This window comes from Enoplosus armatus, chromosome 4, assembly GCF_043641665.1.
Source record: "Enoplosus armatus isolate fEnoArm2 chromosome 4, fEnoArm2.hap1, whole genome shotgun sequence".
Taxonomy (NCBI): Eukaryota; Metazoa; Chordata; class Actinopteri; order Centrarchiformes; family Enoplosidae; genus Enoplosus; species Enoplosus armatus.
In genome coordinates, this window is record NC_092183.1 from 2,617,161 (window position 1) to 2,633,563 (window position 16,403).

General features: G+C 42.8%; 2 protein-coding genes across 2 annotated transcripts; one reads left to right on the forward strand and one right to left on the reverse strand.

Moving 5' to 3' along the window:
• Nucleotides 1-844: 844 nt before the first annotated feature.
• Nucleotides 845-9,952, forward strand: ascc2 (activating signal cointegrator 1 complex subunit 2). Its single transcript, XM_070904483.1, has 19 exons — nt 845-912; nt 2,029-2,141; nt 2,278-2,436; nt 2,591-2,764; nt 2,958-3,087; nt 3,229-3,296; nt 3,514-3,627; nt 4,007-4,119; nt 4,208-4,282; nt 4,381-4,485; nt 4,563-4,631; nt 4,752-4,826; nt 5,288-5,540; nt 6,144-6,340; nt 7,001-7,120; nt 7,429-7,656; nt 7,839-7,932; nt 8,332-8,423; nt 8,758-9,952. The coding sequence occupies exons 2-19, from the start codon at nt 2,058-2,060 to the stop codon at nt 8,927-8,929; spliced, it is 2,322 nt and encodes a 773-aa protein (XP_070760584.1). The 5' UTR covers nt 845-912; nt 2,029-2,057; the 3' UTR covers nt 8,930-9,952.
• A 1,513-nt stretch (nt 9,953-11,465) lies between these two features.
• On the reverse strand, nt 11,466-15,855 carry rnf215 (ring finger protein 215). Its single transcript, XM_070903872.1, has 10 exons — nt 15,622-15,855; nt 14,924-15,076; nt 14,757-14,828; nt 14,463-14,548; nt 13,587-13,641; nt 13,367-13,471; nt 12,888-13,004; nt 12,595-12,738; nt 12,330-12,432; nt 11,466-11,571 (listed from the first exon to the last, which is right to left on the reverse strand). The coding sequence occupies exons 1-10, from the start codon at nt 15,853-15,855 to the stop codon at nt 11,549-11,551; spliced, it is 1,092 nt and encodes a 363-aa protein (XP_070759973.1). The 3' UTR covers nt 11,466-11,548.
• Nucleotides 15,856-16,403: the final 548 nt, after the last annotated feature.

A 16,403-nucleotide genomic window follows, 5' to 3' on the forward strand; every position in this document is an offset into this window, starting at 1 on the left:
GAGGGTCAGACACTCAGGAAGAGACTGGAAATCTATATCTACTTCACCTGTTCATACACTACCTCACTATTTATTCTTAATGTTTAAGTGCAATACATATATAGTCATACACTTCAGTGCAACACATACATACATATACATTGTTATTGTATCATTTCACTTAAATACTGTAAATGTGTATATTTTTTATTTTCTATTTCTTATTTTTATATTTTGTGCATACTCTTAGTTCTAAATTATGCTACTTTTCTACTCTTGAATGGGAGCACCGGTACTGTACAATTTCCCCCCGGGGATCAATAAAGTATTTCTGATTCTGATATTTATTTGACATATAGTTTCGAGTTAATTTTTTACATTAAAAAAATGATATGCTTATGATGATTATGATAATATGATGCAGAACAATACTTCTAATCTACCCAGTAGTATACAAAGTATCTAAAACTGGCTCCACATTGACAAACTACAACATTAAAATGCTCTTACAGTACATGTATTTGTTAGTGATAAAAACAATAGGATCATATTCTATAATAATTGTACCACTGTGAAAGAAGCCATTCAGCACAAGGAGTACTTGTACTTTTGATACTTTAAGTACATTTTTCTGATAATACTTCTGTAAGGAGTATTTTTTTTACACTTCTCCTTTAACTTAAAGGATTTTCCTGCTCACAAGACACGTGAAAAACATGGCGACCACACCGACGCTGCGCCCTGGTGCCCACAAGGGGGCGGTAAAGGCAGTCAAGTATAGTTTTATTGCGCATGCGTCATGCCAAAACACAAACATGTCACTTCCTGCCTCCGCACAGGTGATTAGAAAACGTTTGGAAACTGAAACTGTTGAAAGCTGTGACGACTCTGATGAGATGGCTTGAAAAGAGTTACGGACAGTCACATTGAGAGGTGAGCAGATTTATTAACTTATTCCTTGAACAATTATTACATACGACTCACACGAGGACGAGCATCAAGTCACCGGCTGGTTAGCCACGTTACATTAACGTTAGCTTCTCTCCATTCATTGACGTGCTGTCAGTTCTGCTGAACTTGGTAAATAGCGGATAGCTAGCAAGTTATCTTACCGGACACCGCCGTTTTTCAGTCAGAAGTTAGCTAATTTAATACATAGCGTGATAGCCGTGCTGCTGAAACGTTTGTGGTTAACAGGTTACTAGCTGCATTACGTTTCATGGGCAGTGGTTACAGACGTTGATTTAACTAGTTAACGTTAACATGGCTAACTAACCAGAGTGGCAGATAGTAGCTGAAGTTTTACTAGCATATAAACTGCTGTTGTTAGCTAGCTAGCTAACGGTAACTCCCCTCTCCTCAGCAGTTTAGACGCTTCTTAGCTGCTTATGTGACAACAGGAGGTGAAGGTTGATAATTGGCTCTGCTGATGTTGAATTGCAGCTGTTATAAAACTGTGACTGTGGGATCGTTAGAAGCTGCTGCTGTTGACATAGTCATGAACCCTCATGAAGGTTTTCTCCCACTGTCCAACAACATCACTTATACAGATGGTGAACACAACAGCTATTAGCAATAACATATTTTATATATTATTAGATAGATATTCCTTTTGCAGTGTTCACTGTCTGTCTGTGTGTACCTACACCAGATGAATTGTTTGTCAGTTTGTACACATTGTACACAGTGTATGTATTTTTACATCACATTGTAGTATGTTTACTATTCAAATGAGAACAAAATAAATTATACTCTCTCACATTAATGCAACATATTAATGTAAACTCAATATTGCCATAAAGCATTGATTTGTCCATAGTTGCTCAATACAATTAGAAAGGTTGGCATGTTTCTATAATCTCACAGTATATTGCCCATCCTAATAACATGTTATATTTAAAAACAAGAGTTAGCAAAGCTTGTTGTGTTGTGTGATTGAACAGGTACAATACTTCAGTACTTAAAAAAACTGTAAATATAGAATCTTTAAACACCAGCAAGCACGCTGAAATGACTAATACATTTCTTTGTGTTGGTATGATTTGGTAGAAACAAACTATAGAGGGAGAGAGAGAGCCATGGCCTGTGCCCGAGTGCCCCTGGATGAGCAGCAGGTGACCGAGCCCGGCCCGCTGGGAAAAGAGCACACACTGCCTGCACTGGTGAGTCGTATCACTCATTTTAAATGGAAATACACTCAAACAGCAGTCTGTAGTGCTCCAGGAATAACCTGACTTCTGAGCTCTCACAAAGGCCGGTTTATTAGACTCACACCCTGTCCTTTCTATTCCACACCAGCACCCGATCAGGAAGGAGGAGCGTTGCTTTGTGCCTTACAAACCTCCGCCAGAAGACGGCTCTCCCGCTGAGGTGGAGGAGTTTTTGGAACATGCCAAATTCATCACAGAGGACCTGGAGTGGCTGCACGCACTGCCTCACGACAAGTTCTGGTGTCAGGTGAGGGTAACATGTAAACATCCGTCTGGGCCACGTTTCCCTTTCTGTTCACTGAATGGCAGCTGGAAAAATGTAAATAAATGTAAATACACCCAGTGACCACAGCTTGTAACCTTACTCTCCGTCCTCTGCTTTGGTCTGTCTCCTCCACCAGGTGGTGTTCGATGAGTCTCTGCAGAGGTGCCTAGATTCATACCTGCATCATGCTCCTCGCGGCCTCGACCTCGCCACCCTGCCCTCTTCCCCGGCGGTGGCCGACATGCAGCGCTCCGTCCACAAGGCGGTCTTCTTGACCTTCCTCAGGATGGCCACATATAAAGAGTCCAAGGTAGGAGCAGCTCCCAAATATGAACTCTGGAGAAGGAACAATGACCCACTAATCACTCGAACTACCAGTTATAGTTTGATTAGTAAACTGTTTTGACAGCTCATCAAATATAGTATTGTCACGGCCACTCCCAGCGCCTTGACATACAGTTTAACCTGTTGCTTTGTGTTGTGTTTGTGCTCCTCTTCCACAGGAGAACTTCCTCACCCCGGCTGTGTTTGGAGAAATTATCTACGAGAACTTCCTGTTTGACATTCCCAAAATTCTGGATCTATGTGTGCTCTTTGGAAAGGGCAACAGCCAGCTGCTGCATAAGATGATAGGTGAGCTGTTTGTTAAGGTTTAATTTAAATCATCATGGGGTATTTTGATGGAGAGTGTATCCATTAGATTCAAATGTATGGTGAAGACTGCTTGTTTTTATCTGTTTGCCCTGTGTTTGTCACTCTTGATGTCCTTTTTAGAGAACATCTTTACCCAGCAGCCGTCTTACTACAGTGACTTGGATGAGACGGTGCCCACTGTGTTACAGGTGAAATCAGATTAAAAAAACTACTGTATATTTATGTGGAAAATGTAAGACTGGTAGAACATGTTTGGTTTTATTTAGGTTTTCCAAATATGAATTCAAGACACCTCAGAGACAAAAATAATAGACTATTTAGAGTAAATTGTCAATGTCTTTCTGTAGGATTATAGATTATTTTCCTCCTCTCATTCTCTCTCCGTTTATTCTCCGTCACCTTCAGGTGTTTGACACCATCCTGGATAAGTTTGGTCTCCAGTGTGAAGGAGCCACAGCCATGGAGCCCATGAAGCTGAACGCACACAAACAGCCCACTGCCATGACCATGAGCCAGCAGGTCAGACGAACACACGCATCTCAGGTCATCGCTGCATGTGATACTGATGAACTCATAACAATGACACTCACCCATTCTCAAATATAAACATCGTACAGTATTTAACAGGCTGCTCTGGCATGGAAACCTGTTGATTGATGAGACATATTTAGGTGTAATCTTTATAAAATGTGGACGATGACTTTCTGCTTTAAGCCTCAATGAAAAGACCAGGCCTTCCTTAGAAAATAGGTTAGCCTGATTAGGAATTTTTTAAACCTTTTTAATTGCAGTTAGCAGTACTTACTTCTACTCCAAGGATTCATTCGCCTGTGTTATTACTACCGTAGTGTCAGGGTGACATTTGATAATCATTGATAATATATGTGTTTGCTTTTAGGATCTTGTAGATCTTATTCTGTACCTGTGTGACTCGACCACCACCATCCATGCCTTCCTGGACATCTTCCCTGCCGCCTGCTCCAGCTTCCACTCCCACGGCTTCCTCAGCAGGTAGACGGACGAAGTAAACTGGCTGCTCATGGTGACGCCTCACCTTCGCAAAAGCTTTTTATGATCATTTTGTTTTCTCTCCCGGCAGACTGACCTCGTTTTATGAGACCGCTGTGCCTGACCTCGAGAAGGCGGTGAGGAAGAGAAACTTTGATGATAAAGGGTGAGTTTCTGCTGCTTTTAATACTTTGAAAAGACGCCCGAAGATTGTGACCCACTTACTGAATACATTAATGAATCATCTCCCAAACCCTCCGTTAGTCTTCAGGAGGACTTGTGGAAGAGGTTGTCCCACTCCTGTCGTAAGATGGTGGAGACGGCTCACCTGCTGCTGCATCACACCTGCCTACAGCCGATCCTGGAGGGGTGAGACGTCCAAACTCTCGACGTGCAATTAGCATCACACGTATGCATATTAATTCTGCTCATTTGTTGCCTTGCAGGGGAGAAAACATGTTAACATTTGCAGAGGAGCTCCTACAACATTTCACATCTTTTTTAACTGAGAAAAGGTAAAATCACTGGTTAAGATCAGCGGTCACCTCCAAGGCTCTGGGGGGCTTGTTAGTAGGCCCCCTTTAAATCTCACTTTCAGTACAATGACAAAGTGTATTGCTTCTTTGTCCTTTCAGGTTCTTGTCAGACTATGATGAGCAGTTCCCCATCGCAGACGACGTCAGCCTCCTACAACAGGCGCTCCCCGTCATGTATCCTTATCAGCTTTACAGACTATAAACAAATCTGCAGCTTTGACTTTGAACGGTAACTCAAAGATCTGTTGAAGAATAAACTAAACTGTGACTTAAAGTTACAAGGAAATGTCTTAAACAGTTAATATAAAATAAAACACTCACTACAATATATTTAGCTGAACAGTAACAGATTGTGTGTAGAGCTGCAACGATTTGTCGAATAACTAATCAGTAACTATTTTGATAATAAATTCATATTTTAAGTAGTTTTTCAAGTAAAAGGCAAAACTTTTGATGTCTCCAGTTTTTTGAAACGTTCTGATGTTTTAAACACCAAATGATTAATCGATGGATCCAGGAAATAAAACGTTATCAGTCATTAGTTGCAGCCCAACATGAAAGAATGGTCTCAAGGCCAGACTTAAGTGTCAGTTGCTGTTAGTTGTTTCATTTCCTGAACCGCCTGCTTCCCTCAGCGATGAGACCCGGACGTCCTACCTGCTCCAGGGGGTGGAAAGTGCCTGGGACAGTGTGGGCCGACGGAAACCACAGAGCCAGATTCAGCACAAAGTCCCCTCAGTGATGCCGGCCTATCAGGGAGCAGCGGGTGGTGCTGCTGCCGCGGCCTCATCAGCTGGCTTTAAACATCAGGAGGACCGAGAACCAGAAGGAGAAGAGAGCCCGAGGGGAGCAGAGGCCATGTTGGATGTTCCTCGAAAAGGAAACAATGTGAGCTCTGTTATTATTACAGCTAATTTAGTAAGTGCTTATGACGCGGTGTCCTATATTCATCATCACTCTCTAACAGTTCAACTAACAGTTCAACAACCAAAAATATTGTGTTTACTATCATGAACGACAAAGACGAACGTCAATTCCTCACATTTGAGAAAATAACCAAAAATAAACAAAAGAAAACAAAAGAAAATGTTTTGTAATTTTTGCTTAGAAATGAGCTAAAACTATTATTAAAATAGTCTTGTAATCAACGGATCATTGCAGATCTACTGAAATGTTAATGATCCTAATGAATAAAGATAAAAGGATACAAGGAATAGTGGAGTTTCAGTACGTTACAGTGCAGAAATAAATAGCCATGAATGTCAGCTGTATGATAAAAGTGGGAATTTCAAAATACAGCTACAAATGTGGGGAAAAAATAGATGAGGAGACGACCCAATTCTCCTTCAAGTAAGTAGTAGTAAACTGTATTATTTTCTGTGTGTGTGTGTGTGTGTGTGTGTGTGTGTGTGTGTGTGTGTGTGTGTGTGTGTGTGTGTGTGTGTGTGTGTGTGTGTGTGTGTGTGTGTGTGTGTGTGTGTGTGTGGTCAGGGTGCGGTGTGTCCGGTGAGCGAGGCCGAGCTGGAGTCTCTGCTGTCCTGTATCAAGGACCTGCTGCCTGATTTGGGCGAAGGCTTCCTGCTGGCCTGCCTGCAGGAGTACAACTACAACTCTGAGCTGGTCATCAACAACATCCTGGAGGACCGCCTGGCCCCCAACCTGGACAAACTGGACCGAGCCCTGCCGAGGTAACCCCACGCACAGACACCACACACTGGGAAGGACTTTACACATAATGCTCTTATTTCTTTTCTTATTTCCTGCTCTTTTTATTCAACTTATTTCTATCTTTCATTTGACTTTTGTGACAATATCAAGTTATCATGATGCACATTTCTAAATTCACAACAATGAGGCTTCATACCAACAGTAAGTTAAGAAATATTATGTCAGATTTTCAGTTTCATTTGACATCACATTCAGCTTTTCTTTGCAATTAAATGTAAGAAACAGTATTATATTATTAGTTAGCATTGTTTCGCTACTGACTAATTATTGTTTAGTACATAAACTGTTAATAAAAAGATTAAAAATGCCAATGTGACATTCTGTTTTGTCTGACCAAGAGTCTAAAACTCAAAGATAGTCATTTTACATTGATATAATAGAGAAAAACAGCATATCCTCTCATTCTAGAAGCTAAAATCTGTTCATCTTTGGCATTTGTGCTTGATTAACAGATTACCTATTCAATTAACTGATTATCAAAATTGTTGTTGATACTTTTGTAGACTTGTATGAATCCAGAATTTGTTGTGGAGATAGTTTGGGGTAAATATTAAAGAATGAAGTGGGAATTTGTTGCGATACAGCTGTGTTTGACCCCCGTTCCTCTTCTGTCCTTTCAGGCCAGTGAAGGAGAATCTTCCAGATGTTCTGAGCGCCAGATCCAACGTGTTTGATGACGATGAGTTTGACGTCTTCCGCAGAGACCAGGTGGACATGTCCTGCATCTGGAAGGGCAGGAGGTAAGAGCACCCAGCAGATGCTCTCTAATCAAAACATTCAAAAGCCTTTTACGTCCTCGCAGTTATCTTAGTTACAGTTTGAATAATAATGTAAACCACCAATACACTGGTGACAACTGAGCCTTTTATCTGATTCATGTGCGTATAAAATCCTCCTCAAACTGTTTAGTCAAAGCCAAGTAGGAGGTCCAGATGTGACTTCCTCTTTTTGCAATGCTGCTCTTAAAAACTCCTGTGGCTGCCAACTGTACATGTGTTTAAAGAAAACAGGCGAGACTGTCTGAGGTCATGTTTTCGTGCTCCTGCAGGAAAGGCGAGAGCGCTCGAGAGATGCTGAACGACAAGCAGCACATATGGGAGCAGAAAGCTCGTTATCAGGCCTACGAGACGGTGGTGGACGAGGTCGTCATTGAACCCGGTGAGAGCGCAGCCGCCTACGGCCTCGACGACGACTACGACGACGAGTACGACGACACCTACGACATGAACCAAGTGGGAGCTAATGACCTGGACGGAGACAGTTTACTGAACAGAAGGTAAATCGCACTGGTGCATTCATGGTGTCTGCGTCTTTGATCACGATGAAGTCGAGACACTGAAGCAGAATTTCAAAAGCACCTTTTTTCATTTCGACAGGATGCAATTTAAATTTGGAACATGTTGTTCTTGTGGTGGATGCCAGTGCACTTTTTAAAATTTGTTTTGTCGTTTCCTGCAGGCCTTTCACTGTTCCACAGATACTGAGAAAAGGAAACAAACAGGAGGAGGAGGAAGAGGAGGGTGAAGATGAAGAGGAGGAAGAGACTTTACCGGTACTGAAATCATTCCAAAGCGGCAGATCCAACGTTTATTTTTTACAGCATTTGTGCAGTTGACTCCTACAGGATTATTTATGCATGTAACTTAAATTAAAAGTTAAAGACTACACGGACGGACGGACAGGAAGTGATGTATTTTATACACAACTTCAAACTACTCTCGGTAAAAGTGAGAGCCCTGATGTGACTTTTATTACATTTACGAGATCTACAAGCACACGCTTCGTCACGACCATCTTACAAAGGTGCCACTATTATGTCATCTTATCACATGTGAAGATTTAACACATTTGTTGAATTAATTTTTAGTGCAGAATCGTTTGTTTTTCAAACATTGCCTTTCTTCTCTGACTTTTCAACTGTGTGTTCACATGTGAATCCCTTTTCTTTCAGAACAATGTAAACAGGGACCAGTTTGTGCAGGACCCGGCTCTGCTGAGGGAGAGGGCTGAAGCTAGAAGAGCTGCCATGCAGCAAAGGAAAGGGTAAAGTCAGAACTCTCACTCTGTTTCCATCCAAGGAGTTTCTCTTTTCTCTCGTCTGAATAAACAATATAATAGTGTTGTGTGTTCAGATTATACAGCGCTCTGAGACAAATGTATGATCAGGGCTGATACTAATTTATAATATATAAGTAAAATGTATGCATGCATTTTTTGGTCGCAATTTTGAAATTAAATGAAAACACAACTTGGCACGACCTGTCCGTTATATGATGAGAAGAAAAACAATTAGATTCTTCCAATGTCTCAAGGTGTTTTTTAAATTCGGAAACATGATGCAAACCTCCGTTGACTTCCCTTCATCCCTCTCTTCCAGTTTCCGACCGGAGCGTCCCAGTAACGTGGTGGGCCAACCCAAAGGTCAAGGACAAAACCTGGACACATTCCTGGACCGACGCAAAAAGGAGGCCAACAAGAGCCGCGTGTCAAACCACAACCGCCGCTCGATGGCCGACCGAAAGAGGAACAAAGGCATGATCCCCTCCTGAGCTGTGTGACGGCTGCTGCTCGAACCAAACGGACTGATGGTAGGAGGGTGGCCGAGGTGTGAGTCAGGGCAGGGAAAGAAAAACCGGGGTGTTGTTCTGGGTTAAAGGTTGTGAACTTGGTGCCCGCATTTGTCCCCACGATCACGCCTTAGCCCCGAGGCGACTCTTTCCTCGAGGGAGAAGCCACAGAAGGTTTTCAGTTGTTGGTGAAAAGTTGCGTTAGTTTACTGGCTTTCTTTGGCAAAGCTACATTTTGGCCTTTTGTGATCAGAAGTTGCCAAGCAGCTTTTTGAAATGAGACTCTGAACATCTAATTTTAGTGTTTGAGCCTAAAGGACGTTCAGCTCTTTGGCTCAAATGATTTTCTCATTACAAACCAAAGTCCTGAGTGTGAGCCAGAGACTGAGAGGACAAAGAATAAGACCTTTATTTTTGCCAAGTAACAAATCAGTTTATTATTAAGATCCAGAGTGATCGATCTTTGACATCATCATCATCAAATGGACAACATAGGAATAAAAGGAAGCGACATCCAGGGTTTTGGAGAGGCTGCGGTTCCTTCTGTAGCTGGAAGAACAATTACTGACCTGGTGATCAAGTCTGGACATCAGCGGCAGACTGTGTTGCTCTAACTACTCGTCCTGTGCGAGTAGCTTGTGTGAAGGCTGCTTGCATGTAACGTTCAAGTGCATGCATGTGACGTTGCCCACCCAGTTCATGCCACTGTTGTCCAGCCTCCGTAAAACATGACAAAAAAGAAAAAGTCTAGGACTCTCTGACCATCTCATACGATGCTGTTGTGTTTGTGTTTGGAAGCTCGTGCTGTACAGAGCGACCTCGAGTCTCTCAGAGCGCCTGTGGGGGAAAAACCTCCGACATGCTGCCATGCACACACTATTTTCTATGAAGAGAACAGATCTATCAGAGCATTTTGTAACAAAAAAGCACATGTAATTGCTTTTTGGAGTTGACATTGCAAAAAAAACCAACCATAAAATAAATACAATAACACTGTTTTTGACATCCTTCGAGTTTGAGTCATCACTGACAATTAGATTAGACTTTCACAGTAGAATATGATGCTTCAGGGTGCATAAAGACTGAAAGCAGGGGGGAAACAGCTGGCCTGGCTCTGTCCAAAGGTAACACAATCTGCCCATCAGCACCTGCAGAGCTCACTCATTAGACTGGATTAAACAAACGAGTAATAACAAAGTTATTGTTAAGTTAAAGGGGGGGGGGGGGGGGGGGGGGGGGGTTTATGTGCTGGACTGTCTGATGGCGGGAGCAGTAACTTCCTGGAGTTTTGGCGTCCCAGTGAAGTTGCCAACCAGCACCGACTCCAGGAAGTTACTGGTCCTGACCAAGAAATAGTCCAGCAAATATCCCCCTTAAAACCACAACTTGTATATTTGTACACGTTACTGGTGTACGTACATATTAAAGAAACCAGCTATAACGTGTTAATTAGGGAGCTTTAAAGGTGGCAGGCGGATTTCGTTACCTTTGGACAGAGCCAGGCCAGCTGTTTCCAGTCGTTACGCTGCTGGCTGGAGCTCTAAATTTACCGTACAGACGTGAGCGGCCACTTCTCATCTAACTCAGCAAGAAAGTGTTGAAATTGTTCCTTTAAATGGAAAATATTCACTGAACTCGGGCGGATGCCTTTCTAAACAAACAATTGTCACTGCACCAGATTCAAGATGTCGTGTTTATTAGGATTTACCTGTGCAGCCGTACGTCAGAGGAGACGTCATGTTTTTCCACGTGATGAACGAGATGAGCTTCTGCTGGGACGGTCAGAAACCATTGGAGCAGAACAGCTTTCGACTAAAAATGATCAAAGACGGGTGAAAATCCAGCTGAGCTGTGGCTCGACGTGTTTACCAACCTGCATGTTCAACGTGGTGTGAAACGGTGCAGCTCAATGAGCTACTGTAACATACACAACTCAAGTGTAATTCAGGAGGTGTGTCGTGGTTTCTTTCACTCTGCAGTTAAGTCATAAGGCATGTTAAGGACAAGTGCAAACACTTTTTCCACATCTGCTACAGACTGTAGCACAGTTACTTCTGGACGACTACTAGAGAACCTCTACGACTAACATTTAACAGCCAAGTGTGAGTTTGGACACGAGATGAAGTCAGTCACATTTAAACTCCCAGTTAGTCCACTTCATAAGTTGGTTATTGACATCATTTGGACCTAAAGTGAACGTCGACACCGGCCAGTCGTGTGTGACGTCATCACTGCTGTAGATCACACATACAAACAAATATTTCCACAAGAGTACAGTAACATGATCCCAGGAAGAACAGTACCGGCACAGTACTTCATAGTATTGTGTTTGTACTACCACTATGTGTCTGCGAGGCCCGCTGCACCCACCAGAGGGTCAGACGTCACAGTCTGACCGCTCCCCAGTCCAGACGGCCGGCCAGCTGCTGTGAGAAGCTTATATTTGTTCCCACAATCCATTGCTGGAAGGAAGGAGGTGTGAAGTCATTTAAAAAAAAAAAGAAAAAAAAAAGAAAAACGGCTACTGGAGTGTCACCGAGGAAGAGACGAGACTTGATTCCCAGAACTGCTGCTGAGGTGGAGGTGGAGGTGGAGCAACCGTTAACTGTCTTTGCGGATGCTGCCTGGAGAGGGTTAGAAAAGAGAAAGATATGAGAAACAATAAATCAATTCATAGATTAGTGGGTCAACAGAAAATGAACCAACTCCTCGAATATAAATATTTGCTCGTTTTATTATTCGATGATATGAAAATTAATATCTTTGCATTCTAAACTGTTTGTTTTGACATTTTCTGGAAACAAAATTGTCGAAATATTAATTGATAATGAAAAGAACCGTTAGTTACAACCTTATTTTAATTTCTTTGATCAGCACATACTTTCTACAAAAGAGTGTCCACTAACGTTTCTGACAGTGTGTATAATTAAAAATAAATAAATAAAGAACAGGATTAAAATGTTAATCTTTTCAAAAGAAGCCACACTTTTGAGTCCTCGCACACGAGAATAAAATCGTAATGTTAAAGCCAGTGAAGTGTGAAATAACAGTAACCTATGATGAATTTATTTGCATGAAAATAAAATAACTTGATTGATTATTGGTATACAATTGATATTTGCACTGAAAGAGTAACTTAACACCTGAAAATCTTGTCTTTGCTGACCTCCAGTGGTTTAAAACCTTGTTGCAGTGATGTACAGGTGTACTCCTCACAGTACACAGTGACATCACTAGTGGGTGTGGTTACAGGTGCATAAGAGCATAACAGTCTGTGATGTTGGGTGTGATCAGAGTCGAGACAGGCCCCAAACGCCTGGTGTTAATTTACTCTTTAGAAACCTCAACAGATGGACTGCGTGACGCCGTGACGTGAACTCACTGAGGATGCTGCGTTTGCACAGGGGGCAGGTGTGCTGCAGCAGCAGCCAGGGGTCGACACACTCTCTGTGGTACTCGTGAAGACACGGCAGCACCCGTAGACACTGAGACAGCAACGAGACAAGACAACGGTTCATATCACATCATCGTCTGCATGCGTCCGTGACCTTTTTCAAATCTGACGACAGGCAGAATGTACAGGTATGATATGACCACGACTCCACGTGCCTGCCTCTAATTGAGGGGGTGTAGGAGTGTTGGCTGACCTGGTTGTTGTTGAACGGCTCCAGGCAGACCGCACAGTTGTCCGTCTCTACCGGCTGGGTCGGGTCACACCACGGTTTGGGCTGACGATACCTTTTGGTCTTCAGGGACGACATCCTCTTCAGGACGTCCTGTTTAGGAAGGAGCTGAAGAACATCACATACCATGTTATCTAAAGGGCAACAGTTTATCACAGTTACAAAGAGTAAACCTGACGAGAAGCTGCAGGACAGAGATGCCAAAGATATGCCAAAGAATAACCCGTGATGATACCAGCAGCAAAGGCAGAGTGTACCTCTAAGTCGTCGTTCAGCTGGTGGTCCTGGTACTGCCAGCGGGCCTGAACGATGACTCCGGTGCTGAGGATCAGAGCCACCAGGAGGACCGTGTCCCACAGCTGCTGCAGGTACTTCTACAGACACACAGACAAGATCTCCATGAGGTCATCATCTGGTTCCTTTGCAGTTCATTTAAAAAAACACTTGTTGTTTCTCGGACTGTGGCACACCACGACTCAGAAAATGCTTCCGGTAATAGAGGAGAGGAGGAAATGCAAATGATGCTGCTGATTAAGCACCAGACTCAATAATACAGTTAAACTGCATTTGCATGGAAAATGTGTTTTTACAATGTGGTTTCTATCTTCTACATCTGCAGTAGTACTCCCCAACACCTGTGAACAGACTTTGATGTGTAAAAACGGTGGATTTCCCCACAGCGGCTTTAAGAAAACATGTAAACAAGGCCGGTGATGTGTCCGTTGCGCTCCCCCACCTGGACCTGAGAGTTGGTCTCTCCCGTGCAGATGACCCCCTGCCACTCTCCGTAGCGCCCTCCTCTCGATCGGCCGCAGCTGGACCACAGCGTGAGCGTGGCTCCCTGCCCGGACACACAGCAGCATGCGCTCACTGTCAGCTCAGCCTGTCATCTGTTCACTCACCACTGGAGGGTGCTAACAACTGAGAAACACACTGCCAGCTGATTTAAAGCTCACCAGGTTGTCCTGCAGGATCGTCTTGTATGTGATTTTTGCTGTCGCTTGAAGTCCCCTGTGGAGAGAGACAACTATTATTCAGAGCCACTAAAGATCCTCCATCACTACATTTACACACACACACTAACGTGATTACTGTGAATAACCACAATAAGTAACAAGGACACAAGTTGACATGTTTTCTTTCGTTGGTAATGGGATGCATGTGTGACAGGTTGTGTGCTGAACTACAGAAAACATCTTATTAGTGCCACAAAATAATACAAAAAACTGCAGGAATTTGGTGGAGTTAATTGTTTTTCACACTCATTAGTTGATCTGTGACCTTTGTGGTCATTAGATTAACGAATTAATGAATAATAATGATATATTTATTGAAGTTATGATTACTGTGATTTTGTGTTGACTAGATGTTATGGCTGTTTATTGTTTGACAACGTAAATACACATTTATATACAGTATATAAAAGACAAAATAAAAGTTGTCTCAACACAAATAGCTGCATAAGAACTTATCCGAAAAACTATTTTATCATTTCAAGCAGGAAATATCAGATCAAAGAATAAATAAACAAGAATAAAAATCTGACTGAATGAAACTGACTTTCTGAACTTAAAACGAACACAATTCAAAAGTTGGAGCTTGTTTAGATGAAAGCTGAAATATCGTATTTGAATTATTCAAGTGTAATTATTAGTGTACATGTCACATCACTATGATTTCCGTTAAACTGAGGAAGCACGTGACACGTGGTATCAACTTATCTGATTCATAAAACAAACTGTATGTTGTTGCTTTTTATCAGTGATACGAGGGAACAGTTCATGTGTTTCCATGTTGACAGTATCTCTCATAAACAATAAGGTGTTCTGGACCTGAGCAGAGCTCCGATCAGCTTGGTGACATTTTCAGACGTCTGGATCACAATGATGGGCTTGGACAGCACCTGAGACAGATCCATCTAGAACAGAAGGAGGCAGATTTTTAGGTAATAAATATGACCTGGACAAAGTGTCTTTTAAGTTTACATTTTCAGCCTGGGTCTCAGGTTTCTATCAACTTCCCAAATATTCTTCCAAGCCAAAATCCCAAATCCCAAAGCATGCAGTGACTGACGTGGCTTTAGAACACTGTGATGGAAGAAATGGAGAAACAGGGTCCAGGTTTACCTCACTGACGGTGTTTTGGTTAAGAGCCAGAATGATCAGCGCAGACGCTCCGAGGACCAAGGCTCGCTTCATCTTTAGCAGGGAGGGTGCATGTTAAGTTTGCCACAAAAGTCCACATCAGTACGAGCAAAATTCACGACAGATTCACTGTAAATTGAACCTCTTACTTTATTGACCATTGCATCAGCGAAGGACTCCTGGTTTCCTGTGGAGGCTTTGCTGTCGTCCATCTCCACGGGCACCACCCCGATCCACGGCTCCTGCTCTTTGGTGACGTCCTCGCCTTTTCCTCCGCTCACCTGCGTCTCCTCATCCTGAACCTGAGGACAGAAAACAGGCTGAACGTCTGTACTGCAAGGAGGAAATTACAATGCTGTCAGATGTAAGGCTGGTGAAGGCCGCCTTGTTCAGGACCTCCTCAGCAGTGGCCGTTTAGGGAGGCAAGAGGTTCACTTGTTTACTTTTTCCACCCACATTTATTCAATCAAAAACGAATTCAAACCTGAAAATGCAGCTATGCTTGTATATATAAACTCATTATTGTTACTGTTATTTTTATAAATTATTATATCTCACATTCCTGTTTACTTCCTACTGTAAGTCATGATTTTCCCCATGCAGAGATGGAAATTTACTATCATATTTGTACAGGGTTTTTTTTTTAATCTAAAATGTTAGACAGGAATATTTATATCTAAACTTCATCCATTCGTTGTTCATAAGGGTAATATGTTGTTGAACACTTTGGGGTTAATTGACAAAGAGGTCATTACTTTGGGCTCTGGTAAGTTATTAGCTGATTATTCACCCAAATGTGTTCATATTAACGTATTAACATAAATGACTCCCCCTCTGACCGACTCACCAGGACAAGCTCTCCCTCCAGCTCTTCTTGGTCCTCGTCCCGGTGCTCGGAGCTCTTGCTGACCCTGCTGGACTCCACCACCTCCCCCTGGAGCAGAGCGCTGACACCGGGCCGCTGCGCCAGGAAAACCTCCACCAGAGCGACCTGCTCCGCCGCGACCACCAGCCCCGGCCACCGCAGCAGGAGCAGCGGTAACGTTACCCAGAGACAGCACCAGCAGCGAGCTGAAGCCATGGCCCGAACAACAGAGAGAAAATACCACTGAAAACTGTCATAAATGCACAAACTTAATCAACCGTCACCCATTATTTTGGAAAAGCTGCTAGCGTTTTTGTTCGCCAGTTAGCTAACGTTAAACCTCTCGACGAATGTAAACAAGCGAGGGCAGCTTCCGGCCCCGACCGGAAGAAGCAGGAGGATTACTATCTTCAAGGCTGCTGACCGGTAGGCGCATTACCGGAACCCAGCTAAATAACAAGTAGAGTTGTTTTTAGCTAAATGTATATCGTACTTTAAAAACAACAACAAAATGTACCGCACAATTTGCGGTTATTTCGATAATTTCCTGTTACCGTTTTTTGACCGTTGAGTTTGTAGAACCAGAGACGAACGTAGCAGTTTGAGAGAGTTCCCGCCCACACTTCCTTCTTCGTTAATCGAATATATCGACTGAAAACATTTCTCCGATGTGACTTTTGCATCACTACGCTCTATGAACATGATGAAATCATAAAACAAAATTATACCAAAATAAATTTAGACTATCAAATGGCCTTGAAGAG

Excerpts from the sequence above, each read along its gene's own strand:
- ascc2 (XM_070904483.1), top strand. The coding sequence starts at position 2,058 with ATGGCCTGTGCCCGAGTGCCCCTGGATGAGCAGCAGGTGACCGAGCCC. Across the intron at positions 6,341-7,000 it reads CTGGACCGAGCCCTGCCGAG|GCCAGTGAAGGAGAATCTTC; the intron begins GTAACCCCACGC and ends CTGTCCTTTCAG. Across the intron at positions 8,424-8,757 it reads GCCATGCAGCAAAGGAAAGG|TTTCCGACCGGAGCGTCCCA; the intron begins GTAAAGTCAGAA and ends CCTCTCTTCCAG.
- rnf215 (XM_070903872.1), bottom strand. The coding sequence starts at position 15,855 with ATGGCTTCAGCTCGCTGCTGGTGCTGTCTCTGGGTAACGTTACCGCTG. Across the intron at positions 14,549-14,756 it reads ACCAAAACACCGTCAGTGAG|ATGGATCTGTCTCAGGTGCT; the intron begins GTAAACCTGGAC and ends CTTCTGTTCTAG. Across the intron at positions 13,005-13,366 it reads AGACCAACTCTCAGGTCCAG|AAGTACCTGCAGCAGCTGTG; the intron begins GTGGGGGAGCGC and ends GTGTGTCTGTAG.